Consider the following 26,949-nt stretch of genomic DNA (forward strand, 5'->3'; position numbering starts at 1 on the left):
AAGAAGATGAATGCCTTGTAAAGCCAGTGTGTCATTTTCTCTCCAACAGCAAATTTCAGTTGCTTCGAAGCAATCATAAAATCATTCAAACAACAAATTACAACAACAGCAAATTATGGGGGGAGAAAAACTCCATTGCTGTCTTCTATAAAATCTTGCAACCCATGGAGCCAGCGCATGTTCGCAGGTTCTCTCTGGTTGATAGTTTGTCACTAAATTCTCCGTCACGGTATACGCAAAACGGTAGCCCGTCTGCAACCCAATGGAAATAATAACCTGATACCGGCAATGGTGGAATCACAACAGATGAGAGTGCCCAAATACGTCACAAGAAGAGGAACTTCCGCTTTTCCCATGGATGTATCTTATGCGAGCTTCAAGAGGATTCAAGCCAAGTATCTTAGGGACAGAGCTCTTGCCTACAAAACGTTGAAACAAATAGAACTAGCACCAGTAATTCCAAAGCTAGAAATGCAATATCCACCTCGTCACCAAAGCAATGTATAATAAGAGATCTTCCCTAGAATAAGTCATACAGAGTGAACTAGCCTTAGAACAAAGTGGGAGAAGGAAAATATTGTATGACAAACTCTTATGAATCTCTTCGATCAGATCATGATTTTTCTGTATTGGGCAGGGGAAATATCACCATTTGATAGGTCTTGTGGCCATGTTTGTGGCCATGTTCACGCATGGAAATCCATACATGCCTGAAAATAGAAAAGAAATATTGTTAGTAGGAATTCTTTTCAATCACAAGGAAACAGACAGAAGGGTAAGTAAACTACAAAAAAACAGTAAATCATATGCAACCCAATTTCAGTGATAGAAACACGATTACAAATTAAGGTACAATATGTAACACATGTATATGTAACTGATAATCCAAAGCATAATGTCGCTCCATCAATTTCACCATAGAGTTAGAAGATGAACTAGCTCACTTCCACGGAGATAGTTTCAAGATAAAATATGCATCAAACAACCAGCAGCCCAACGTAAAAAATAACATCGACAGTAACAGTGACCTTCACGACAAAATACAGGGCACAAATGAGATCCACCCCCGACTACGGTGCCCTCATGATTACTGCCAAATAGTGCAATTTTAGGTACAATTTTTCTCATTGAGTAGAGGTCTATGTTGGAGTAATTCCCAGACAGTTCCTTTAACCCCCCAACATATAAACATAATATTGCTCATTTTTCCAAGTAAAAACAGGTAGTAAACCAAAGGGATTAGCCTCGCATACATGGTCAACTAGTCATCAACAAAAACATGGATTAAATGGAGCAAGGAACTATTTGAAGAGGCTCTTGATTTCCTTCAAATGCTAGGTGACAGAAAGAATCTTATTTTTTCCGTAAGCAATGAGATCTGGGATTCATTAAAGGAGGGCTTATAGAGCAAAAGTACATAAAGGAGGCATACAATAAAGCGAAAGCCAAGATAAAAGTGAGCCACAAGGAGTAAGAGCTGCTGATAGAGTTGTTGGTTGGAGGCTCCATCCCTTGCTAGAGTTGTTAATCGATTTCTCCGAACAAAGGTAAACCAAGAGATCGATTTCTGTTTTCGATACCCTCTGATTTCTTCTCGATACATAGATATAGAAGTTTAAGTTATAAGATACATAAAATTACAATAATGCCCTTTCATATATACAAATATACGATAACATCCCCCCTCAAATTGATGCTGGTAAGTCAACCAACAATAATTTGTCAATAAAAAACTGACGCCGCTGCCGAGTCATGGCTTTGGTGAAGACATCGGCCACTTGGAGATCCGAAGAAATGTAAGGAAGAGATATCACCCGACTATCCAAGGTATCGCGGATAGAATGACAATCAACCTCAATGTGCTTAGTGCGTTCATGGAAAACAGGGTTGGTGGCAATTCTGAATAGCACTAGTGTTATCAGCATGAAGAGGGGCAAAAGTAGTCTGAGGGAACTAAAGCTCTATAAGAAGACCGCGTAGCCATACAACCTCAGAACAAATAGTAGACATGGCACGATATTCAGCCTCAATAAAGGATTTAGAAACACGATCTTGTGTCTTACATCTCCAAGAAATTAAGGAATCACCTAAAAACATACACTAATCCGTAATAGATCGACGTGTATCAGGACACCCAGCCCACTCAACATCACTATAAGTAATAAGTTGAAGAGAGGAGCATGTAGGAAAGAATAACCCATGAGTAAGAGAACCTCGAAGATAGCGGATGATGCGTCGAACTGCAACAATATGGAGATGATGAGGAGAGGACATAAACTGATTGACCTAATGAGCGGCATAGGAGATATCAGGGCGAGTAGTGGTCAAGTAGATGAAACTCCCAACCAGGCTCCGATAGATAATAGGGTTATCTAGAAGGTCCCCTTCATCTTTCCTGTATTTGACATTTACCTCCATAAGAGTATCAACAGAAGCAGTATCCTCCAAACCAGCCAAGGTAATAATATCTTGAATATACTTACGCTGGTTTAAGAAAATATCATTGGCCCGATGATAGACTTCCAGTCCTAAGAAGTATGTTAGCTGGCCAAGATCTTTCATATGGAAAGTGGCATGCAACAGCTGTTGAACCTTAGTAATCAAACCACAGTCAGTTCCAGTAATGATAATATCATCCACATAAACCAAGATAAGGACTATACCCGATGTCGACTTGTGGAAGAAGACAAAAGAATCATACTGACTTTGTGTAAACCGGAAGATAAGAAGCGTAATGCGAAACTTCTCAAACCAAGCCCGGGGAGCTTGCTTGAATCCATATAGAGAACGCCGTAGCTTACAAATATCATGAGGAGAAGAAGTAGTCATACCTCAGGGAAGCTTCATGTAGATCTCTTCGTGAAGATCACCGTGAAGAAAGGCATTCTTCATATCCATCTGATGTAGTTGTCAGAACTGGGAAGCAGTAATAGCTAAGATAGTACAAACTGTGGTCATTTTGGCAATAGGAGCAAATGTATCCTCATAATCAATCCCGTATTCCTGTTTGTTGCCCAGAGCTACTAGGCGAGCTTCGTACTGATCCAAAGAGCCATCAGAGCGAAGTTTTACAGAGAAAACCCATTTACTCCCAAGAGGCTTAATTGTAGGAGGGCAAGGAACAATATCCCAAGTGTGATTCTCCTCAAGTGCTCGAAGTTCTGTTTGCATTGCATTCTGCCAACACTCATATGCCATGGCATGTTTGTAACAAGTGGGAATGGAAATAGAGGATAAAGTAGCCACAGGAGAGACAGTGAAGGAGAAACCATACCAATGAGGAGGCCGAGAATGGGGAGTAAACCAACGAAGAGCGGTGGAAGCTGGAGCAGGGGTAGGATCAGGCGCCAGGACAAGATCGTGAGGGGGCACAGAGGAAGTGGAACCAGACTCATGTCTACTACGTTTTCCATACACAAAACCAGGTTTGAACCTTTCCACAATTGTCGGAGAATCATCAAAGCTAGGCAAAAGAGATAAAGATGTAGATGGCAACTCAACATGAGATGGTAAGAAATAATGAATTTCAAAGAAAACCACATTCCGAGAAACACGCATACGACGAGCATGTGGATCATAACAAACATAACCCTTTTGAGTTATAGCATAACCAAGAAAAACACACTTAACTGATTGGGCTATAAGTTTATGTCGTTCATGAGCAGGGAGATGCACAAAACAAACACAACCAAATGTCTGAAGATCAGTAATGTAGGAGAAGGTAAGCGATTGATCAAATGAACTGAAGTAGAAAGTGCTTCACACAAAAAAAGAGAAGGAACAGATGATTCAAGTAAACAGGTTCTGACCACATCAAGAAGGTGACGATTTTTGTCAAAGGACAAGAGCGTTGAGAGACGATCCATTTGCTTTGAAGAAAGTCCTGAAACTCATTAGACATGTATTGTTCACCAGAATCAAAGCGCAAGACTTTGATGCTGGCAGAGAATTGAGTCTCTAGAAGGGCAGGAAAAAGCTTAAATACTAAAAAAACTTCAGCCTTAGCCCGTAGAAAGTAAACCGAGTACAACCATCAATAAAGGTGACAAAGCACTTGTAATGCGCATGAGAAACAACAGGTGTAATCCCCCAAACATCAATATGAATAATATCGAAACATTGTAAGGCATGAGATGCATGATGAGGAAAAGGTAGAACTTTATTTTTGCCAAGTTTGCATGATGGACATTCAAAAGAAAAATCAAGAGAAGAACATGCTTGTTGTCCCAATACACCAAAATTAGATAATTTTCGAAGTACATCAGAGTTTGGGTGGCCTAGACGTTTATGCCACATCTTAGGTCCAGAACCAACAACATTACATACAAGGGAAAGGAAAGGAAAGTTAGGACTAATGGTGGAAGGAAAAACATAAAGAGGAAAGAGCCATTCCAATATGACCCTGTTTCTTGCAGTAGTTACAAAACTTCCTAGGGCAATCCTGAACAATATGACCAAAAGCTTTACAACTAAAGCATTGAACAGCACGCATGTCTATTCTCTTATTCCTCCCCTGTGTTGCATAAGCCACAGTAACAGGGGCACTAACATTAGCCCGATGTTCCATGCCAGCCTGAGTTACTAAACGCTGCTCCTCATGAAGAAGTTCACTGAAACAAGCATCTAGAGATGGCAAGATGACGATTCATCAGATTAGATCGTGCAATTTCAAAATCGGAACATAGTTTCATAAAAAATTGATCTCTCTTACTGGTTTCATGCACTGCTTGAATAGTAGAGAGAGTTGCAACGGGAACATTAGAATAAACAATATCTGGATAGTTAGCCCAAAGGTTTTGAAAAACCAGAAAAATATTCCTCAATGGAGAGATTTCCTTGTGTAAAATTAGCCATCTCATACTCCAATTGAAAACGTCAAGCCTAGTTGTCTTGATGGTAAACGTTGGCGAGGTAACTCCACATGTCAGCCGCATTTCTATAAGGCCGCAGATCGAGAACAAAGTGAGGCTCAACAGAGCCAAGGATCCAAGTCATGACCCTAGCATCCTTGACTGTCCACTTTGACAAAGCCTCTGGCCTCTCGAGGTGTGAGATCACTCCCATCTATATGACCCCATAACTCTTTTTCCATAACGAATAAACGAAACTGAAATTCTTAGGCAGTGTAATTTTTACCCGTGAAACGGATAAGGAACGAGTCAAACCTATCAAATGACATGATAAAATCCAGGTGACACCTCTCTGTACAGAAACCCACAAATTGCAGAAAGGAAACACCCTAATGTATTTCCTTTCTTTGCCCTCGTTACGTACACGCACGTGGCTGGTATTGTATCTACAGACACAGAGCCCAAAAAAAATGGCTTACTGAATCAACCCCTTGCTACTCTCTGCTTCTGTAAAGAATGGAGATTTGGTGAAAAGGATGTCGATCTGATCATGAACTACCATAAACCACACACACTCACATATCTCCACCACGCATCCCTTGTCTACTGAAAAAAAATCACTTCACAGTCCGAAAACTGGAAGGAAAAGATGGCGAATCACTGTTCCGAGAAAGACGGCGAATGAAGTTAGTGTAAGAAACAACCGACCCGCCGTGAGGCCTATTCTGTTATGAAGAGAAAACAGGGAAAATCACCGTTGACTTAGCCGGAGAGTCACCACGCTGCCGGTAACCTGTCGTAATATACAAACGGCAATGACAAAATACCAGTCCGAAAATTTGTTCTCTTGCAAATGAGATCCAACGGAATGAAACAGAAGAGAAGAATCCTCTCCTTCTTCTCTCTCAGTCTTATCTCTCTTGGTAGAGACGCAAAACCCCTTTTCACCGTAGAAAAGCCACTCCAATCATTTGCTCGGGCACAAATCTCTGGAGTCTGAACTTTGTATTATCAAAAAGCTCACCCTAAGGTGAATCTCCCGACGCAAATGACTCCGTGAGAGTCCACCAAAACCAAAACTGAGAAATCGGGAGGAAGATAACTCACCTCTACGAGTGAAGAATACCACTGGCGCCGATGATCTCCCGCAGTTCTGATACCATGTTATTCGATTTCTCCGAACGAAGGTAAACCAAGAGATCGATTTCTGTTTTCAATACCCTCTTATTTCTTCCCGATACATAGATATAGAAGTTTAAGTTATAAGATACATAAAATTACAATAATGCCCTTTCATAAATACAAATATACAATAACAAGAGTGTCTGCCAAATTGTTTGCACATCTAAGGATGTGCTGCCAATGAATAGTTAACAATCTACCAATATCCATTTCATGTCTATGTATATGAGGAATCTCCTTGATGGAATTTTTTTCCCCAAGGTTTGAGCAATAACCACTGCTGCATTTTCCTCAACAGTCGGAGACAGAAAAAACTGTTTTATTTATTCCAAAAATGGGATAAAAAATTTCTTAATAAGCAACCCGTGAAGTTCTGCTTGATACCCTCTAAGTACAGTAATCATCAAATGAGGCAACAAGTTACAGATATTGTTACCGTATAAGATTTAGCGGTTTCAACTACAATACAGAATGGCTTACATCAGAATGCTTGGATAAAATAAAGGCGGGAGAAAGTGGGCTAAGGTTTGAGCAATAACGACAAGTTGAATTTTTCTCAACAGTCAGAGACAGAAAGACTGTTTATTTATTCTGAGAATAGGATCAAATTCTTCTTAATAAGCAACCAGTGAGGTTCTGCTCGGTACCCTCTAAATACAGTAACCATCAATAAGACAACTAGTCTCAGATATTGTGACCCCATAAGCCATTAGCAGTTTCAACTACAAAACAGATTGGCTTACATCCCGAATTTCTTGGATAAAATCAAGGAGGCGGAAAGTGGGTTAAGGTTTGACCAATAACGACTGCTGAATTTTCCTCAACAGTCGAGACAGAAGGACTGTTTATTTATTCTGAGAATAGGATCAAATTCTTCTTATAAGCAACTAGTAAGGTTCTGCTGGGTACCCTCTAAACACAGTAATCATCAAATAAGGCAACTAGTCTCAGACATTATGACCGGACAAGCCATTAGCAGTTTCAACTAGAAAACAGATTGGCTCACATCCAGAATCTTGGATAAGATCAAGGGGGTAGAAAATGGGTTACCATATCTAGTGAAGGAATGCGGATGGCACCAGTGTCTTTTTCTCTATCGAAGCTTTGCAGAACTGTCAAGTAACTTTAGATACAAACTTGAAAAGAACATTCTATGCCATGTCTGCAGTTCTGTTCGCAGTCTCAATGAAAAAGAACAGGCAGGCATTCTATATATCTACCTTTTTTTCTTTTTGAGATAACTGTCATTCTATCTTAAGAAAGTGAGCAGTGAACTATACATTACCTTATTATAGCAGGAAAATGAGGGAATTATACCCGACCCCTTTCAATATTTCTTGGACCAGTCTCGACACCAGGTGCTTCACATGCATCCAGCAACGCCTGTAACTTCTCTAGTGAATTCAACTAGAAAAGGAAAATCAAAACAAGTTGCAGATTCGGAAAGACATCAATGTATTCAGACATTTTAATTTTCTTCAAAACGAAAGACATCAATGCACTTATTATCAAAACGAAAAACCATCAGGTTCTTCAACATTTTAAATTTCTGGGTTCACGTGGTATCTACTGCATTCTTAAGGAAATCTGGCCTTCCTCTGATTCGTTTGGAAAAATAGGAAACTGAATTGCTCTTACATAATTTTCTCCCTCCTTGCGGCACCAAAGATCATGGTTTCCAGGAACATTGAAGACGCTACGAAATCAATCCTTTAGCAAGGACATAGTAGACACAAAACACTTAATGACTCTGCAACATCACCAGCTACAAGAAGCATATCCTGTCTAAACCTCAATCTCGACAAACGTTTGACCCATGTCATGTTCTCTCGGTAATACGTATGCAAGTCTCAGATGATAAAGAGTCGAGATGAAGGTGCAGCACCCTCATCATCCGCGGGTGTTATTTGCTGCTGCCTTCCATTGCAGCCTCCCTGAAATCCCTCCTGTATCCTAGCACCGAAAAGTTCTGACCCTTCGCCATGCACTGTGGCAGCAATCCCACGCGAGTTGGAAGGATGTCCAGCACCGTATAAAGATCGCTAATAATAGTAAGACGAAGCATCAGCAGAAATATCTCGTTTATGAAATAAACGAAACAGTATATGCATGACCACAGGACGTCCAAGATCAAGAGGCACAAAGTTGGAAACTTTCAAAGAAAAAATCAAGTGAACTAACATCTTGAGAAAAGATATGGGGACACTCCACATGAAAGATCTTCTTTTTTCTCTGGCAGAAGGAATCTCGCATTAGAACAAGACAAGAAGATACAACGGAAAGGGCAGCAAGCACAGCTTCTACATCAGAAAATATATTTCAAAGACTATCACCGAAGCGCGAAGGGCCAGGAAGAAAACCAAGTTGAAACAATAACGAACTTCTTCCTTACAAGAAGATACAACTGAAGTTAAAGGAACTCGCGAAACTCGCCGCCTCCTTTGAGTTCGGACCATTCAAGATGACGGGCGGGAATTTCATAAAATGATGAAATTAAAGAGCCTAATAAATGGGGATTTGGTTACTTAGCGAGCCGAAAGACTATTTCTGTAAAATCTGTCGAGAAAAATCTAAAATGCTCGAAGAAAAAAACACGAGAAAACATGGAACTAATTAATGCAAAGGAATTGCATGAACGCAACGTCAACAAAACAAGGAAAACCCGCACCCAGAGGAAAGGGGAAACGGATAAGTCAAAAATAAAAATAAAAGAGAAAATTATCAAAACAGAGCCCATCCAAGGGGTCAAATTGAGGAACCAAACAAGGATGGTGAAAATGGCGATAAGAGCAATGAAAGAGTGAGATTCGACTCTGGAGGCAAGCTTACTTGAGCAGAGTTTCCGTCCCGAAACTTGGTTTTGCTGTTAATATGTTCAGAGTGCAAACCGAACGCGAAGCCAGACACGGTACGCAACTTTGCACACGAGCAATCTTATGCTCCATGGCAGCCCTTCATGTTTATAGTCTAAACAAGAAAGTGGGCATTTTTCTTTTGTTTTGCTTCTGGGAGGAAACGAGTATCTCAATGAAGTTGTCCTAAGTCTTCAATGTGCTCCGGAGGAAAGCCAATAAGACGTCTCTTTCATATCACACCCCAGAAAAGAAAAGGTATGCCGTGAGCGATGCGTGCCTTTTGGCATTGCCAAAGCAACGACTGGTATGCCCTTGCTGGCTAGACTTGATTTTGCATGCTCGAAATCTGGCAATTCTGCTGTCCTATTTGCGAAATAGTGATATTCCGGGTATTTAATGTTGGTATTTATGTCTATGAGTACGGTAACTCGTTTGCCGTGCAGTCCTCCACTATCTGTTCTTGAAAAGAGTGAGTAATAGATCCTCATTTGGCTTGCTGAATTTATTTTTTTCAGTTTTGGCGCCCATCGAAATAATAAAATCAGTCAATCATAGAGCAGTTCTCTGACACTCACAATGACCACACGGCAGTCCTACGTCAGGGATTTCTATTCGGCAACGCATTGGATTCCCGAAACCGCATCGGATTTTCTTGCTAAACTGCAGTCCTGTGTTACCACGTTCCACTGAACTGGACCTTGGGGGGCCAATAAAAGCCACCTGATGAGGACAACAGCAGACAGCAAGAGCACACATGCTGCAGCAAATTTTGTTCATCTAAGAAACAGACAATTCCATGCAAGCTCAACAATTGTTCATCTTATTTATTTATGTCATTCCACTTGCTTCCAAATAACACTTCAAACAGAACCCACATATTATGCCACCAAAATGTGAGAGTCCTGTCCAGACTTCATCTACATGAGCTGAGGCTTTCGCGTTTACTCACAACCCTCCAATGAAGTATAAGGAAAGAGAACAACTTAGACCATCATACTAGCTTAAAGTTGGAGTGAAACAACAAAGACTCCCAACAGATAAACAGAAAATCATTGAAAAAGAAAAAGCAACAAAAATTAAAAAGGTGTTCTCAACCTTATCTATTACCCTAGTGATGGTTGATCCCTTCAACCCGCATTTTACTTCACGATGCAGATCTTAATGACTGAAGCAGCACCTATACGATGAAGAGCCACAATTGCATCACCTGGCTTGCACAGACCCCTCTCTGTTGCCGACTTGAGGGCAGCATCCAAGATGACTTCGGTTGACTCTGCATCTGTGGCCTTTGCTGAACCCTCGGCCAGTAGAGGTATCAGCCCTCTGTAGATGAGACTGTGTCTTGCAGGTGTCTCATCGCTGCACATCCAGTCAAATGAGTCGGTCGTCAGCACTGGCACCACAACAGAAAGGATTGGCACTGCAGGTCGGTACTTGGCTACCAGCTTGGCTGTGGTACCACCACGCGTCAGCACCACAATGAGAGTTGCCCTCGCTTTGTTTGCTGTCCGCACTGCAGAGGAGGCAAGACTCTCCAAGGGGCTCATAGGTAAAGGTGTTGATCGTATCCTCTCCTTGAAAATAGCCCCATAATCAAGGGACGATTCAGCCTCAATGCATATACGAGCCATAATCTTGACAGCCAGTTCTGGGTAGGCCCCCGCAGCACTCTCACCACTAAGCATCACACAGTCTGTGCCATCAAGAACAGCATTGGCAACATCAGTAGCCTCAGCTCTGGTTGGCCTTGGTGACTTGATCATGGATTCTAACATCTGGGTTGCAGTCACAACTGGTTTTCCCACAAGGTTGCATTTGTAAATCATCATTTTCTGGGCAAGGAAGATTTTCTCAACAGGGATCTCCATTCCAAGGTCACCTCGTGCAACCATGAAAGAGTCGGTCTCCCTCAGGATCTCATCAAAGTTTACCACACCCTCCTGGTTTTCAACCTTCACAACAGAAACACGGACACAAAAATAACTCAAATGGAAGAACTTTCTACAACTATCAGTAGTAACGAAAGAGAGAAGATTAGATGCTTAACAGCAATTAGAATATCTGGAGAACTGAAGTACAACCTTGGACATGAGCTGAATGTGTTTAGCATGGGACCCAAGCACTTGACGGACATTTACAAGGTCTGAGCCCTTGCGGACAAATGAAAGAGCAATCATGTCAATACTGTTTGGCACACCCCATTGCAATATGTCCTCCTTATCCTTCTCAGTAAGTGTTGGGAGATCAACCACTACACCTGGAAGATTGACATTCTTTCTCTCACCTAGAACTGCTGTATTCTCACAACGACATCTCACTCTTCCAGCTTCCCGGTCACTGGACAAAACAGTCAGTGTGATTGTACCATCTGCACACAAAATGGTATTACCAGGCTTCAAGTGCTCAGCAAGTTTCTTATAACTCATTGATATCATCTCCGTGTCCCCCTTGATGTTATAATCAGTAGTCACAGTGATTTCTTGACCCTCTTTTATTTGGATAGATTTTCCATCCTTCAGAAAACCTGTACGAATTTCAGGTCCCTGAGTAGATCACAGATGAGATAAGATTAGAAACTGAAAAATCAGAAGTGATAAATGGTAAAACAGAACACAAAAACTCCATCTAAGGAGTATTTTTTTCTTGAATAGCAGCTAATGACTACCTTCCACAATTTCAAATTTTGTCAGAGAATTTTCATGATCATTTCGATCAAGAGAACAGTGTCTATGAATCCACTAGAATAGAATCAAAGGAACTATTCAAAAGTCAGAACTTGAGGAATATTTAACTCTATAAACAAGGACACTACGGTTTTTTTTTTAATCTTCCACCAAATGTGTGAGTAAAAAGTAAAAATAAAAAACTCCCGCATCTGGTTCACAGAAGACAACATTATGTAACACAACATAAACTAGAAATTGCAATAATATTAAACTCAATTTTAGTTGCATTAAGTTTCTTAAAGCTTGGAAAATCAGAGAGAGAGAGAGAGAGGAGAACATCTTAAATATTATTTTTAGGCATCATTTCCCCATTAAATATTGAATTTGTAAATTTAACTATATACACAAAAATATTTTCATTTGATATCCCTATACCTTTCTATATATATATTTCTAGATGGTGACAACGTCTCCGTAGTTAATCTTCCACCTCTCAATAGGAATTCTCAAATAAAAGTAATGGGTGTTCAATCTTTGTTTAGAACTGACTTCTAATAGGTCTAAACAATAAATGCTATTTAGTATGACAAAAACAATAAAAAAGGTTAAAAAAAAGGAAGAATTGAACTAATGATGTACAAACTAGGGAATACAGACATATAGGTAAGGATAATGGTCTTTCTACTGATGCATGAAGACCACTACAAAATCTGAAGCAGTTCTTCACCCTTTGGAATAATCCAATGGATTGCTCCCCAAGAGACTTTAAATAAGATAAAAAGGAATGAAGCTCGGGTCCAGAAGAGAAGTGAGATTTAAAGGCATGATTGTTTCACAGCTGATACCCACTATCAAAATCAAAACCTGAAATAATTCTTCCCCAGCTTCTCGTCAACAACACATCAATTGAGCTGGGATTTAACCTAGAAAGATTCCTGCCATATTTCACCACATGAATCCAATTTTTGAAATTGAATCATACAAACAGGCCATTGGTCATTCATCCACAAGGTCAAAATAAAATGGCAAAAAGGGCCTTTTTTTTCAAACAGAGAAATGAGTTTCATTAAAGAAATTCCAAAGAAGGGGAAGTTACATCAAAAGAAAAGGAAACAAACAACAAGCAAAATAAAGCAAAACTTGAAATGCAATTTGTTGAAGAGAAGATATGGAAGCTTCTTACATAACTCACACAGTAAGCAGTCTCACAGAGCCAAAATTAATATGGTGGAGTCTTATAAGAGTCACAGAAGGCGGTCTCACAGGAGAGTCTCAGTTTAAAGGTGTTTTAGTTATGCTAGTCTTCAATTTATGATGAGTTATTTAATTGTGCTAGGACTTATCTTTAAGTGTTAAAGTTTGGGTGTAATAGGGACAAGGGTAGTTTAATTGTAATTGGACTCTACTACTTTCCTCTATTATAAATAGGGGTTCATGTACTCTAATTACATCAAGTCAATGAAATTTTTCTCTTTTCCATAAATTCAACATGATATGAGAGCAAGTTCTGTGAGTTGACTCGGTCAACCTACATAGATAATGTGATCTTTTTCTGATCTATTATCTTTAGCAGTTTAGGTTCGTATTTACCTTTTTTTTCCCTCTTTTCAGTCTCTATACCTATTGTTTTCTTTGCTTTTTTACCTCTATACTGAGCTGGTTCTGATCCCGAGCTGTTCAGGAGCCAGTGCCACAAGGAAGATGTTTATATGAATCAAAGTCGTGTGTATTCAGATGTTTATATGAAGAAGATATTCGAAACCTTAAAGTTCGTTCCCTTATCTTTTTTAAGAGAATCCCTGCTACTGCTCACTGTAAGCCAAATGTTACAGGCTGGATTAAGCTCCTCGTGTTCAGAACTCTCAGACATCTATTATAGAAGCAGCCATATTCAGTAGAGATTACAAATCTATGGCATGTTGCTGATTGAAGATCAGCATCGGTATTCTCTGTTTGCAACAACAGTGTCTTCTTCTCAATTATCTTCCTTTGTTTTTTGGCATTACCTGAGGGGTAGCTCTATCTTCCGTGGTATGGTGTGGCCTGTATCTTCCATGACTGATTTACTGAAAGATCCAGTAAGGTGTATTCAATCTATCAAAGGATCAGGCCACAAGCCTCTCATCCAGAATTTTTGGTAAGTTACTCATCAACCAACAATCCGATAAAATATTTTCGTTCTGGATCTTTTGGCATTTCAGTTATCCTGCACACTGACGGAAGAAACTCAACTGAGTTAATGCTGGTTAATTGCTGATTAATCTCAAGCTAATTAATCACTGTTCATTGCTTGACTCTGTCTGCTAGCATCTTCCTATAATCCCAAGAAAATCTCTTTGCCTTGCTGTCATAATTCCACTGTTGTTGCCGATAGATTTCCGAGTATCTATGTCGAGAGTCACAGTCCCATTGCCGTTGTCGGAGAAGTCGACACTGTTCCGGTGTTTTGAATCTCTTCCGAGGCATCGACAGCAGAAGTTTGATCTTGCTGGTTCGTCACTGCGTTGTTTGGAAACCAGCGCTCTTCGGGGAAGAAGACGCACTATTGCTGGATTTTCGTTGTTCTCTGTTCCCACCGCCAATTACGCTCTAGTTGCAGCAGATGATGATTCATCAAACCTGATTATTACTGATCTGAGTTATCTCCTTCAACCACTGTCCCGAGTTTTTCGGCGCCCTAGGGACGAAGAGATTGATACAAAATTAAAAGTCTCTTAAGTTAGGGAACTAGGTTTAATGAAGCGTGGATTTTTTGACTGAGCGACCTGAACCGGGTCTGTTCTATTCCGAAGGGTTAACCCTGCGAGTCTAGGTCAAGTCGAATCAGGTATTAGACCAATATAGTCGAGTTACGGAAGAAATATGTATAGAAGTTGGGACCCGGACCCATATAATCGAGGCAGAAAAAAAGTAGGCCAATCAGTTTGACTCGGTCCCGAGTTGACCCAACCGAGTTGGGGTTGGGCCGAATCAACTCTGATCGCTGGGTTAACCCGACCGGAACAGATGACTCTCGGGTCGCTGGTTCACTAGGTTGACCCAGCAAGGTCAGTTGGGCTTGGCGCTCAATTAAAATCCACCTAACTTGGCAAATTTTTAATTGTCTTCCCCGCTTATGAACAGAGCGAGACAGCAGCGAGAGGGATCGTTGCGGCAGCTGGCGATGAACCAGCTATCCTGGAGAATCAGCTCTGCAAAAAAATTGGAAATTTCCTAAAAACAACAGTAAGATATCCCCAAGAAGCAGCAATGATGAATGTGGAAAATTTTGACAGCTGGGAAGATACGATTTCTATCTTCGAAAGATAGCAGAGAATCCCAAAGAGGTAGTAACGAAAAACAAAACTGGAAAGATAGCAGCGAAAATTTATCTGGATGTTGGCTGATTGCTGGAGCAATTATTCACAGCAAAGATCACAGACCAGCAAGAGAGCAGAAAATCCCATTAGATCAGCAGGTGGCCAAAACTGACTCGAGCAAAAAACTTGCAGAAATAAGGAAGATGGAATAATGCTCCCCTGTTAATGTCCAAAGGTTTGGCAATGATATCGGTGATGGAAATGGCAGCAGCAGTGAATGATGCTGAGAATGAGTCTGAGCAACGGCAGTGAGCAGGTCTCTGGCAGATCAGAAAAAATACCGGCCGCGGATTCTTTTGTCCGAGTTCGACTCCTGCAGTAGAAATCCATTGGCCGGTGGCGGCTGCTCTCAGGCTGGCTGTGGCGGTCAATCGAGCCTCACCGCCTGCACTCTCGACCCTGCAAACTGCTTCGACAGTTCATCAATGACTAGAGCGAGAACGAGACGGGTGTTGGGTTCACATCGCAATAGTCACCAAGGAAGATGATTAAGGCAGAGCCTCTTTGATTTCTATTGGTTCAACGAGCAGATTCTCACTCAGTTGCAGTTTCTCAGCACAAGATGAAGATCCTATTGATCCTCCAACGCCGCCAACTTCTCGTGATGTAGTCGCGGTTGAGAAGCAACTGCAACCTCAAGTAGGTTGCCTTTGAAGTCTCTAGCTTCTTGACGGCGAAACTTTCTACTTTTCTACTTTTCGGTGGCGTTTTGCACTGTTTTTAATTGTCCGAGAAAGCAACCAGTTCTCTATCCGGGATCTCTGTCTTGATGCAACTCCACTTGCTCGAAAAAAAAACGGTGTTGTCCCGCAGCTAGGAATGGTTCAAAAAGACGAGAACACAAGACAAAGTATAAGAGAAAAAAAAAATTCTGTAAGTTTTCACCGCATGAATCCAATTTTTGAAATCGAATCATAAAAACAGGTCATTGGTCATTCATGCACAAGGTAGGAATAAAATGGCAGACAGAGCTGGGATTTAACCCTAGAAAGATTCCTGCCATATTTCACCACATGAATCCAATCTTTGAGCTTAAAGCATACAAACAGGCCATTGGTCATTCATCCACAAGGTCAGAATAAAATGGCAAAAAAAGCCTTTTTTTTCAAACAGAGAAATGAGATTCATTAAAGAAATTCTAAAGAAGGGGAAGTTACATCAAAAGAAAAGGAAACAAGTAGCAAGCAAAATAAAGCAAAACTTGAAATGCAATCAATGGGAAAGATATTGCTGATAGTAAGATGTTGGCTAGAAAACCTTCCCTGGCCAAAGGGTCAGCTAGTCCATTAGTGCTTCTTGGAGTGTGACACCAAGAGATTGGCATGGAGCTGGTAAGTCAATGATTTCATCAAAGTACATAAAATCTCCCTGGAGGGAATTTCTTCTCCAAAACCCAACTAATCACAACCAAGGAATCACCCTCCATTACAAGAAGCATAAAGAAATTTGCTGAGTATAATCAAAGACCCAACACTAAATGGCAAACAGGGTTCAGTATCTAGATTTTCTCTCATCAACCATGGCAGGAAGAACCTGTACTTTGCTAAGTACAACCTACAGTTCAAAGTGATTTGAGATCACAAGAAAACTGCACCTTCTTCAGTCCTGCCTCTAGCTGATCCATTCAATAGCCAACATTATACACAACATAAAGCAGCAATCAAGCCTAAGACATTGAAGAACTTCACTCTGACGAGTAGGTCTAAAACTCAGGTTGAGTTGGTCTGATTCATCAGACTTAACCCTTATCAGTTATGAATCCAAGATATTATATAAAAATTGATCTCACAATGAATTTTGATAAAAATCGTCTGGTTTTCTTTTTTTGAGAAATTACCAAGTTAAATACACCTGGTAAAAAAACTCAGCCAAATCAAGATAATACCAACAAAAGGTGAGTCGGAGAAGTTGGATAACTAAAATTTCCAGCTTTTCTTTTTATCTCAAACTCTGTGCATAAAAGTAAAAGAGATGGGATGACTTTTCTCCCGAATTATCTTCCTTTCATGCACAAAAGAGAATTTTCTCATTTCTTTTTTGCATATAAAAGAGGTACTTTAAAGTTTTTTAATTTCATATTTTTGTTATATTTCAAATGACTTGTTGTGTTTTGAGTCTTTTAACATGACAAGAGATGTAAACTTCATCATCAATTCCTACATTAAAGCTTTCATCATAATAAAAACCAGTTTAGAAAGTCAAGTAAGCAAATGAGGATGCAATGAAGTATGAGCCATGAGACTTTTATGCTTCCATTATATCATGTAAAGTATAGTTGTATTTGTTATATATCCATCCAAATGTGTGTTAAAATTTTATAAAATTGAGATTATTACTTTTAAAACGTAAACAAAGTTTTTATCTATCCAATGACTCATAAGTCATGATATACATGGGTTAAATACTCTCACTCCCTTGAAAATGTAAAATCATTCCACCTCCAAAGAAATTGCATATTACTCTCAACCTCTCAGTTTTCAAAAGTTATTAACTCTCCTCACCTTATATAAATTTTAGGGATTATATGAAATGTACTTAAATTTTAAAATTTTGTAATGATTTTGAATTATTAGTTCAATTTAATGATTTTAAACTATCTATGTTGCTCAAGTGGCACTAGAAATTTAACACGTGTAAAGAGGGTGTCTAGAGAAACATTGTGGCACAGGAGATGGGTATCTAGACCAAATCTTGGTGGCTGGAAGGTGAACGGCAACGTGACTTATTCCTCTTTGGAAGGGGCTATTTGTTCAAGTTTTGGGCAGAGTGGCTGGAGAGATCCCCATCCGGGTTTGCTATTAGCATCTTTTCAACCTAACAATGAAGCCAGCAATGCTGATTAGTGAAGCAAGGAAGCTGGAGAATCAAACTGTTTGCTGGGATCTCTGTGTTCACCAGGGCAAGAACGATGAGGAAGCAACAGAAGCTGAGAGACCAATGGGTGTGCTGGATCACTTTCCTGTGCATGGTGGTGGGAGTGTCACCACAGCTCTCACTCTAAAGGAAGGGTGGAGGGCCCCACCTTTCCCCTTGAGAGTAGAGTCTCCCCACTATGAAAGATGAAAGACCCCTGCCATTGTATGAGGTGGGTGAGGTACACCCTCCCCCTCCTTCCCCTCTATCCCACACAAGGGGGTTATTTTAAACTACATTACTATATAAATTTTGTATTACCAATTAAAAACACTTTTTTACATATAATACACACACACACATACACTTAAATATATGCATACACATTAAATTTCAAATTAATTACTCAATCAAAACACATTAAATATATGTTAACTTAAAACGGTTAAGAAATGTTGAAGAACAAGTATCGAAGAGTCTTAATTGATTCTCACAACAAGAAGTCTAACAAAGCCAAAATTATTATGGAAAGAGGTCTCATAGAAGAGTTTCAGTTTAAAAGTGTTTTTTTTATGTTAGTCTTCTATTTGTGTTCAATTGTTCTAAGGCTTATGTTTTAGAGTTTTACTTTGGATGTAACTGCGATAAGGGTAGTTTAATTGTAATTGGATTCTACTTTTTTTTCTATTATAAACAGAGGGCCATGTACTCAAATTACATCAAGTTAATGAAGTATTTCTCTTTTCCAGAAATTCAAAAAAAACAAAATAAATTGAGTTACTTTTTTCTGAGAAAATCAAGAATTTATTTAGGAGACTCAAAAGAGCAAAAGGTGTGAGATAGCCACCACAAAACAAAAAATCTGCGCCATGAAAACAAAGATCATAAAGTGTTGTCGAGTTGCTCCATCTCTTGTTAGAGAACTGGCTACACTATGGGCGGACCAAGGAGTAAGCTGCCAAGAAATGGTCAAATACTACATACATACTCTATTTCATTAAAGTACATGAGGTCCTTTTTCCTGACGCCCATGAAATGACAAATGATGAATTGCATTCCACAGGCAAAGGGGAGGAAAAGTGCTCCCTGTACACCTGGGACCGAGAAGACAAGAAAGCAACACCCTAGGAGTTACTGAATGACCTCTCCCCAACCTGCCAGCCCAAGATTACCCCTAGAACTATCATCAAAATTGAGCTTCAGCCATCCCTCTTGAGGGGAAGTGAAACAACCATCTTGACTGTGAGGCATGAAATTAATGATGTACTTCAATTCCTTCTGATGACAAAGCTAGGGAGATGGGATGTTTGAACATGTTTACCTGCCCAACAAAGAATGGAGTGCAAATCCTTTTTAATTATTTCTTCCACTATGGTTTGTAGTAGTACCAACAGAATATTCCCATATAATGGACCTCAGTCATAAAAAGATATGGGAATTTCCTTTTCCCTTCCTTTCTCAATAAAAAACAATTTAGTATAAGTCAGAGGAGACAACTTTGAATGCATAGACCACTTTCTTACTGACAACAACAGCAATTGAAGACCATCCACTCAAGAATTATCCATAGTAAAGTGGCCAACATCTACTAACCACAAACTAAGATAAATAGCCCAATGATTCATCAAAAATATTTCTTGTCCACATAAATTTCATTAAGGCGTCTTACATGATGGTTGAGGGACCAGAGAGAAGTAAAGACAACTGTAAATGACATAGGAATTGAGAGGCAGGACGTGACGAAGGCTGAATTAGTGATAAGACAATCACATGATAGTGCAAAACAAATGGGGATGGTTCATGTGGCTGCCCCACCATGCATGGATGAGGCTCAGCTAATGCTGATGATAACAGTCTTTCACAAATGGTGCCTAAGAATGGACCCAATAGAGTATGGGATGTTAAATTTGGTCCAGCCCTATCCCAAAATGACTAGCCAACTTAGAAAACCTTTTTCCCAACTAATAAACTCAAGATATTTGTATTCACTAATGCATGTGGGACTATTCTTTAACACTCCCCCTCATGTGTAGGCCTTCTTTTGTAGCTCTACAAATGGATAATTTGTGAAATTGGGTCCAAGGCCCATCCTAAATTGACTAACCATCTTAGGAAACCTTTTTTTCCAATTAATAAACTCAAGATCTTTGATTTTACTAATCTATGTGGGACTATTCTTTAACACTCCCACTCACGTGGAGGCCCTCTGGGCTCTTACGTATGGATAATTTGGGTGGAAGCCCACATACAAGTACTTTCTCTGATACCATGTAAAATTGGGTTCAAGACCTATCTCAAAATGACTAGCCAACTTAGGAAACCTCTTTCCCAACTAATAAACTCAAGATCTTTGTATACACTAATCCATGTGAAATTATTCCTTAACATGGGAGAACCAAAATGAAATAACACATCAAAATGTTAGTTTTTTTAATGAATGAAGCAATCAAACACAACCATTGAGTGACCTCATTCCTTATCAATCAGAATATTCCAGCAAGTAAATAGTGCAGGTTTTTGCTTGCTAACATCAAACAAATTTTGAAGTATTAAAACTTATGAACCATTTGAAATAGAAGGTATCCCACACATGAATATGATCCTGAAGCAAGTTCACTACATTTCTTTCTTTCTTAGCATTTTGCAGGCAAACTAAGTTCAAATTATTAAATACCATGTTGTGAGGAATTTCAACAATAACTTTAACCAAGAGCCCCTGCAACTCTGATCAAAAGCAATAACAAAAGCTTCACCAACTAAATGAAGAAGTAAGAGCGAAAGTCCCAAGATGTATTGGACACCCGAAGATCAAATTCATTTTTCCTCCATTTCAAGTAATTCAGAGGGAGCAATTTAGTTCTTTAAAAAAAAAATTACACAATTCAGCTAGAGTAATAAACAACCCCTCGCAGAAAGGAATAAGAAAGGCAGGCGGAGAGAGAGAGAGAGAGAGAGAGAGAGAGAGAGAGAGAACGAAGGCACGATCAAACTGCGAATAGGAGCATTAGGACATGACGTCCAGGTCATCAAACGATCATGCTGATTTAAAAAGGGACGAAAGGAACTCAAAGCGCTGACCTTTGTGTCAAGCATGACAGCACACATGATTTGTGTGTTTTGCATGGCAGTCCTGAGATTATTCAACGTTTCTTGATGATACTCGTGCGTTCCATGTGAGAAGTTGAACCTCGCAACGTTCATACCAGCTCTGAGGAGCTTCTCGAGCATGGGAACAGACCGCGAGGCAGGACCGAGGGTACAGACGATCTTGGTCTTTGCAATGCGTCCATCGTTGGGAAGCTCCTTGAGAATTCCCTCAATGTCGATATTCGCCATCCGTGATACAGAACTTTAAGAATAAAATTGAAAAGTGGCACAAGCAAGTTCCTTTTTCAGAAATTCAAAGATTAAAGCGTGAGGAAAAAACATTTACAGCTAAAGAAAAGTTGATAGGGACGAAAGGGAGCAACGATGCTCTTCAAGACCAAAACATTTCGCAGAAACACATGAACAAATCCTCGGAAAAAAAAAGAAAAAGAAAGAGAAATCGATAACAAGATTTGCAGAAAGCAGATATGTGAAATCTTATCATGAAAAGATCGAAGATCAGAAGGAAGAAAAAGTAGCTAATCTTCACATAGCTTAGCCTTGTTATGAAAACATAAGTGAAAGAGATACACTCAAGGAAAAAAAAAAGCGACAATCATAAAATGGAAAATTTAGAAAAGAAGCATACCTAAAAGGAAAGGAGATATATAAAAAAAAAAAAAAAAAAAGACAAAACAAAACAAAAAACAAATGAAAACTTAGAGAAGAAGCATACCTAAAAGGAGAGAAGATAAAGTAGTTCACCCCTCGAACAGAATCGCAGATCAGATCTGACGAGCAGAGACCGAAAATGGTGGAGCAGCAATTTTTTCCAGAGATGGAAGTTGAAGAAGAAGAACGCACAGTTGCAGGCTTCTCTGCGAAAGGAGACTTGTGACTTACCTCTAGAGCCACCGAAAAATGAACTAATAATAAAAAGAAAGTAACGAAACTCCAAAGGACCGAAACCAAGAGGCCAATACTGGGAGCGCGGTCAGGAAAATCGGGAGTTGGCGACACACGGGCACGTGAAGAAGACTCTCGTGATTGTTTTGCCAGAAAACAGAAAAGCGGGCCGTCGCGGAACCTTGAAAACTGAGGCGAGACGCCGAGAGTATATTTAAGTGAATTAGGAAGCTTGCAAAAGGCCGACCGCGTCGAATGGATTGTTGGACGCCGAAACCAAAAGAGCGCGAGCGCCCCTGGTTTAGGCGTTAGGCAGCCATTCATTACTGTGGGTAAAAAACACAGGAGCGAGCGATACTATTAGCTTCACCCATGGATTAATGAGGTCACCGTCCAATTTTCAATTTGAATTAGGTCCCTTTTCCAAATAGAGCTGTTGATTTGAGACTTGGGCATAGATATTTTACTCTTTCATTCTTGATTCTGGCTGGCTTTTTAAAAGATAAAAAAGATAGCGATAGATTGCCCACTGGAAGCATTTGTAAGCCGCTTGCAGCAAGTTTTCAATTACGTCAGGATTGATTGACTGGCTCATAAGTTTATGAGCAAATATTAAAAAACTCATTTGTCAAATCTTTATAATTTATATCTCAAAAGATATGGATTAGCTTGTCTTTCTGTATAGTTGAGAAGATGTGGCTAATCAAAATCTGCCATCCTCCTATTTGATAAATTAGTTCAGAAGGTAGTTTAGATAATTTTACCCAAGTATAGATTCATTTATCTGAATAACAAGGCTATATATTATATACTAGATAGGGATTTAATTAACCGTTATATCTATTATAGTAGTATCTTGAACCTATGAGTGCTGGTGCTCTCTACCCATGTTCACATCTGCAAATTCTTTATTAACATTTGCTCCTCTGATTCATGAGTTCGCGACTACATTTTCTTTTATTTTCAGCCGCCGGCTACTTAGCCTTTATGCTATCTTATCCTCCTTCTTCTTCTTCCACATTGACTAGTCGCGAACCTCAGCTTGTTGTACTCTCCTTAGCTAACGCTGCGGTCGGAGCACAAACATCTTGCAAGCATGGGGGTCGGTAGTGGCCGTCACCTGGCCATGAACGGACTTCGTCGTTGAGTGCTACAGAAAAGGATTCGTTTCCTCGTCAAACAAGTTTGTTCTTGTTTTAACAAACAGAACAGTACTGAAGGGCCTCGGAGCTTACCTCCCAGAGATCTCGAACCTCAACCACCGCCGATGGATCAAGGCCCACATCAGACCAGTTTGCTGTAATGGACGCCCGCGTAGAACCTCTGTTCCACAGGATCACGGCCACCCTACCACTGCTCAGAGGACCTGCCCACACCTGCATTTTAATTGATACCATGAGCTTGTATCATATATATGCTAAGATTCTCCAAAGGGGCCGCTTTGCTTGGATTAATTTTGCTAAAAAAAAAAAAAAGGAACCCTTAAAATTAAAGCAGCAAAATGGCATGTAAAAGATTACCTCCAAATCACCATCCTTTTTAACCTTCTTCCCTTGCACTCCTAATCCATCTGTTAAATTTAAAGAAAGGGAAATGCTGATCGGTTAGTTATCACTTCACATGTGATCTGCTTGACAATATTATTCCGAGTGTACTTCTTCAGATGGACTGAAACGAAGAAAGCCATTTCATTTTCTTCATTAACTTGTTCTATACCTTGATTAACTGCGATGACCTCCTTGTTGCCGAGCAACTGGTGAGTGGCATCGTCCATCGTCCGAATATCACATCCAATTAGCAGAGGTGCCTACGGGCGATATTTACCATGATCATACTCTGTCATTCTCAGATTGCGCTTGAATTTAATGAGGAACCAAAATACTCGAATTGCTATATTACCTTAGCAAGCGCCCATATGCTGAAGTGCGAGCTGTATTCTTCCGTCGTCATGCCACCATTTCCTACTTCGAGCATGTCTGGATCTGGGAGAACGAAACATGACTAATTACTGAAGCTCGTATTTGCTTGTTAGTGCAAGTAGCTAACAAAATCGGTAAAAATTTAGAAGCTTTGTCGAGCAATTCATTTCAGTTCTTCTGTTGAATGAATGCTGATTGTGATGAGAAATTGACAGCATGCATGCACGGATAAAACTCAAGACTCGGTACCATTCCACCCGCCAGATCGAGCGTATGATGCCCAACGATCATTTTCATCGGCTAGTGATGTCATACTGTTCAGAAAAGAATTTAGATCGATCAGAACCTCAGCAAGATATACAACTGGACTGGAGGCAAGCAGCGGTAAACATTCCAGAATTGGTTGTTCTAGCGACTGCGTACGTACCTCTCCCAAGAGTCGCTGATATCACCTGTCGTCCTCCAACTATTACCTACGCTTGAAGCCCATTTTGCCGGGTCGTCCTGCCCCCTGTTCTCAGTGCAGTATTTAATTAGTCTTTTAGCGTTAATGCTCTTTGAGAAGGAAACGGGGTATTATCTCTCTTCAGCTTCAGACTAAAGAGAATTGAGACTTGCGACCAAAACGATAAGCAGAAGCATGCATAATTAACCAGCCGGTATCAACTTACCATTCGCACATAGAGAAGAAGATAGATCTTCCAGAGGCAAGGAGAGCTTTGCTCATCTTTTCGTACCTATGTAAGAACCCATGAAGGTGAGAAGAACTCAGTTGAAAGAATTTTCATTTTTCTTGACTTCCATTAACATATGTATTCAGATTGCCTACCTTTCTCGTGGGCTTGTGCCAGTGTTGTAGCAGTTGTCGTATTTTAAGTAGTCAACCTCCTGCAAGAAAATCAAACTGCAATTTTAGCCCAATGAAGAAAACACTATATACGGCAGATAAAGTTGGTTATTTTTTATCGTCAGGAAGATGAACTATACCCAGGAGGCAAAAGTTTTTGCGTCCTGCTCTTCATATCCTAGCGAACCTGGCATTGTCTTGCTGCATGTTTGAGTCCTGTCATGGATTTAATTAGATCATATCAGACACAATGAACAGCTACCACCGAAGCGATCCCATGTCAACACAGTCGGGTCTTTGTGAACGTACCCTGCATCCGAATAGATTCCGAACTTAAGTCCTTTGCTGTGGACGTAATCCGCAAGTGCTTTAATTCCCGAGGGAAATGTTGAAGCTTTTGGAACCAAATTCCCCTGGAAAAATCGCAAATACCCAACGGGAGATTCAAGCTCAAGATCAATGTCACAGACGAGATGTATAATCCAACAATACGCCTGTTATTCGTAGGAATGCGATACAACGAGATATTTCATATAAAAAAGACGAAAAGCATTTCATATATATACCTGAGAGTCCCTATTCAGCTCCGCCCAACAATCATCTTTTCATTATAAAAAAGTAAAGAAAAAATTAATCTTGGCAATAGGGACGTAATTATCGAATTTTCAGAATTTCAATACAGATCGAAGCCAGGATTAGTGTCAGACCTAAATTTATGAACTCGTATCCAGCTGCAGCAAGTCCCGTAGACACCATTGCATCCGCTGTCCAATCATGAAGGTGGAAGAGGTTAGGACATTCAGTAGATATAACTCGTAGCTTAAAACTCTCTAATTCTGGCAATTTGACGAGCTCAAACCAGATATTTGAAAAACAGTCATGCGGTGGTAGTAGAAGGAAGTCTCGATCGTACCAGTTTCTCTGAGAAGCTTCTCGTCAATGTCGCAATGGAAACGGTTCCAGCTGTTCCATCTGAATAGAAAGACAGACCTCTCCTCAATAATAATAGTATTACCATCAACGGCGATCGGAGAACGAAGACGACGACAATGGAACATGTAGAAAAATTCACCCGTACGTTGAAACGTTTGCTTACTAGTTACGACTACGAAGCCTGACAAGAAAGATTCGTCGATATCACGAGAAACCTTATCTTATTATTTGGATTCATGCATTATTTGGAATCATGGCCGACGCCTGCATTATTTAATTTGTCTGCATTAAAACGTTCAAGACAGGAATGAAAAAGAAACCGTGGATGACTGCTACTTTCTTCTTTCTTCTAGTCGGTTACTGGTCTCTTTCCACTCACAAGGCCCGTTCGTCTCTCTTGGAAGAATGATTTTATCTTTGGATCATCGAGAACCCAAAGCTTCATCAGATGGCAAGAGAATATACATATCATGTATTAATTCGTTGAGGTCATTTTCTTCAAGCAAAATGGACACAAAGAGACCGATAAATAATAGAATAATATTGGACTTGCTCACACTACATCTCTTACAGAAAATTTATGAGGAAATTCACGGCGTCTTTTTCCTTCAGCGAGGAGTGAGCCGGCGTTCAGTGTGAGAGGAGATGAGTACTGCAAACGTTTCGCAAGACTAACATCCAATCTAAAGAAAAACTAGGATAGCAAAAACAAAACAAAAAAAGAAAAAGGAAAGGTCAGTAACATCCATGAAGGAGTTGCTTAAGTTACCCCATTTGCGGTGATCCACCGAGACCATTGCTCAGGAGATTCCTCCTCTCACCGAGCTTCCCAAGCCGTCCAGCTGTCGCAACAAGAGCAAAAGAGCAGAGCAACAACATAGCGACGGCCATGGAAGTAGCTGTACTAGGCCCAGTAACAGTTGGAGCCATGAGCACCTACTGCTTGCAGAGCTAGCAAGAAGAGTATATGGTGTGAGAGAGGAGAAGGACGCAGGAATCAGTGCGGTCTACACTGCTTGGTCTTGTTTGATTCTTATAGAGGCCTTGCCACTCCTAGCTGCTGATGATGTGGACAACAACGGAACCAATGTCATACATTTGTTTACACACTGGGTGACTAATAGTTTTCATTTTTTGACGTTTCCCTCCCCGAGTCTGCGCTAGCTGCCATAACTAGGAAAGAAAAGTAGAGGCCAGCTAATAATCTGGGCGTGACGGCATCGAGGAGGAAGGGAGACGAAGGTCGGAGAGGGGAGATTTTTTGCCTTCACCGTACATGGCACGTGAGACCTTTGATGGGGCGGACCCGGAAGGGATAGAACCCACCGACAACACATCTGCCGTCCCTTCTCCACCTTTGCTGGTGCCGACTTCTAACGCCTTCCTCCCCTACGTTTGGTCGACGATTCTCTGTACACGTACCTTTACTTAAATACTTTCACGTGTTGATCGCGTTTTAACAAATTAAATATTTAGAGAATTATCGACAACG

At 40.2% G+C, this 26,949-nt stretch overlaps 2 protein-coding genes and 1 long non-coding RNA gene across 5 annotated transcripts; all 3 read right to left on the reverse strand.

Moving 5' to 3' along the window:
- Nucleotide 1: 1 nt before the first annotated feature.
- On the reverse strand, nt 2-9,074 carry LOC137944673 (uncharacterized). Of its 2 annotated transcripts, none has more exons than XR_011110837.1 (4): nt 8,862-9,074; nt 7,671-8,074; nt 7,318-7,439; nt 2-710 (listed from the first exon to the last, which is right to left on the reverse strand). It is a non-coding gene; the product is annotated as an uncharacterized lncRNA (long non-coding RNA). The 2 variants fall into 2 exon arrangements; XR_011110836.1 differs by having other exon boundaries at nt 7,318-7,415; nt 8,862-9,072.
- Nucleotides 9,075-9,679: 605 nt separating this feature from the next.
- On the reverse strand, nt 9,680-21,968 carry LOC137945045 (pyruvate kinase, cytosolic isozyme-like). 2 transcript variants are annotated; one of them, XM_068790920.1, is made up of 5 exons: nt 21,836-21,968; nt 21,589-21,730; nt 20,844-21,114; nt 10,969-11,430; nt 9,680-10,839 (listed from the first exon to the last, which is right to left on the reverse strand). In XM_068790920.1, exons 3-5 carry the CDS (start codon nt 21,099-21,101, stop codon nt 10,027-10,029), a joined length of 1,533 nt encoding a protein of 510 aa, XP_068647021.1. In that variant the 5' UTR covers nt 21,102-21,114; nt 21,589-21,730; nt 21,836-21,968; the 3' UTR covers nt 9,680-10,026. The 2 variants fall into 2 exon arrangements, with proteins under 2 accessions (XP_068647021.1, XP_068647020.1); XM_068790919.1 differs by lacking the exon at nt 21,836-21,968 and having other exon boundaries at nt 20,844-21,152; nt 21,589-21,826.
- Nucleotides 21,969-22,646: 678 nt separating this feature from the next.
- LOC137945048 (alpha-galactosidase-like) lies at nt 22,647-26,741 on the reverse strand. Its single transcript, XM_068790923.1, has 15 exons — nt 26,227-26,741; nt 25,438-25,496; nt 25,232-25,288; nt 25,091-25,125; nt 24,834-24,937; nt 24,665-24,740; nt 24,507-24,565; nt 24,349-24,414; nt 24,105-24,188; nt 23,927-23,991; nt 23,658-23,740; nt 23,475-23,565; nt 23,279-23,328; nt 22,994-23,134; nt 22,647-22,908 (listed from the first exon to the last, which is right to left on the reverse strand). The coding sequence occupies exons 1-15, from the start codon at nt 26,385-26,387 to the stop codon at nt 22,819-22,821; spliced, it is 1,221 nt and encodes a 406-aa protein (XP_068647024.1). The 5' UTR covers nt 26,388-26,741; the 3' UTR covers nt 22,647-22,818.
- Between the last annotated feature and the right edge of the window lie 208 nt (nt 26,742-26,949).

This window comes from Aristolochia californica, unplaced genomic scaffold (genome assembly GCF_029961685.1).
Source record: "Aristolochia californica isolate CCGP_79_NKW_82.1479 unplaced genomic scaffold, dmAriCali1.0.hap1 SCAF_11, whole genome shotgun sequence".
NCBI lineage: Eukaryota > Viridiplantae > Streptophyta > Magnoliopsida > Piperales > Aristolochiaceae > Aristolochia > Aristolochia californica.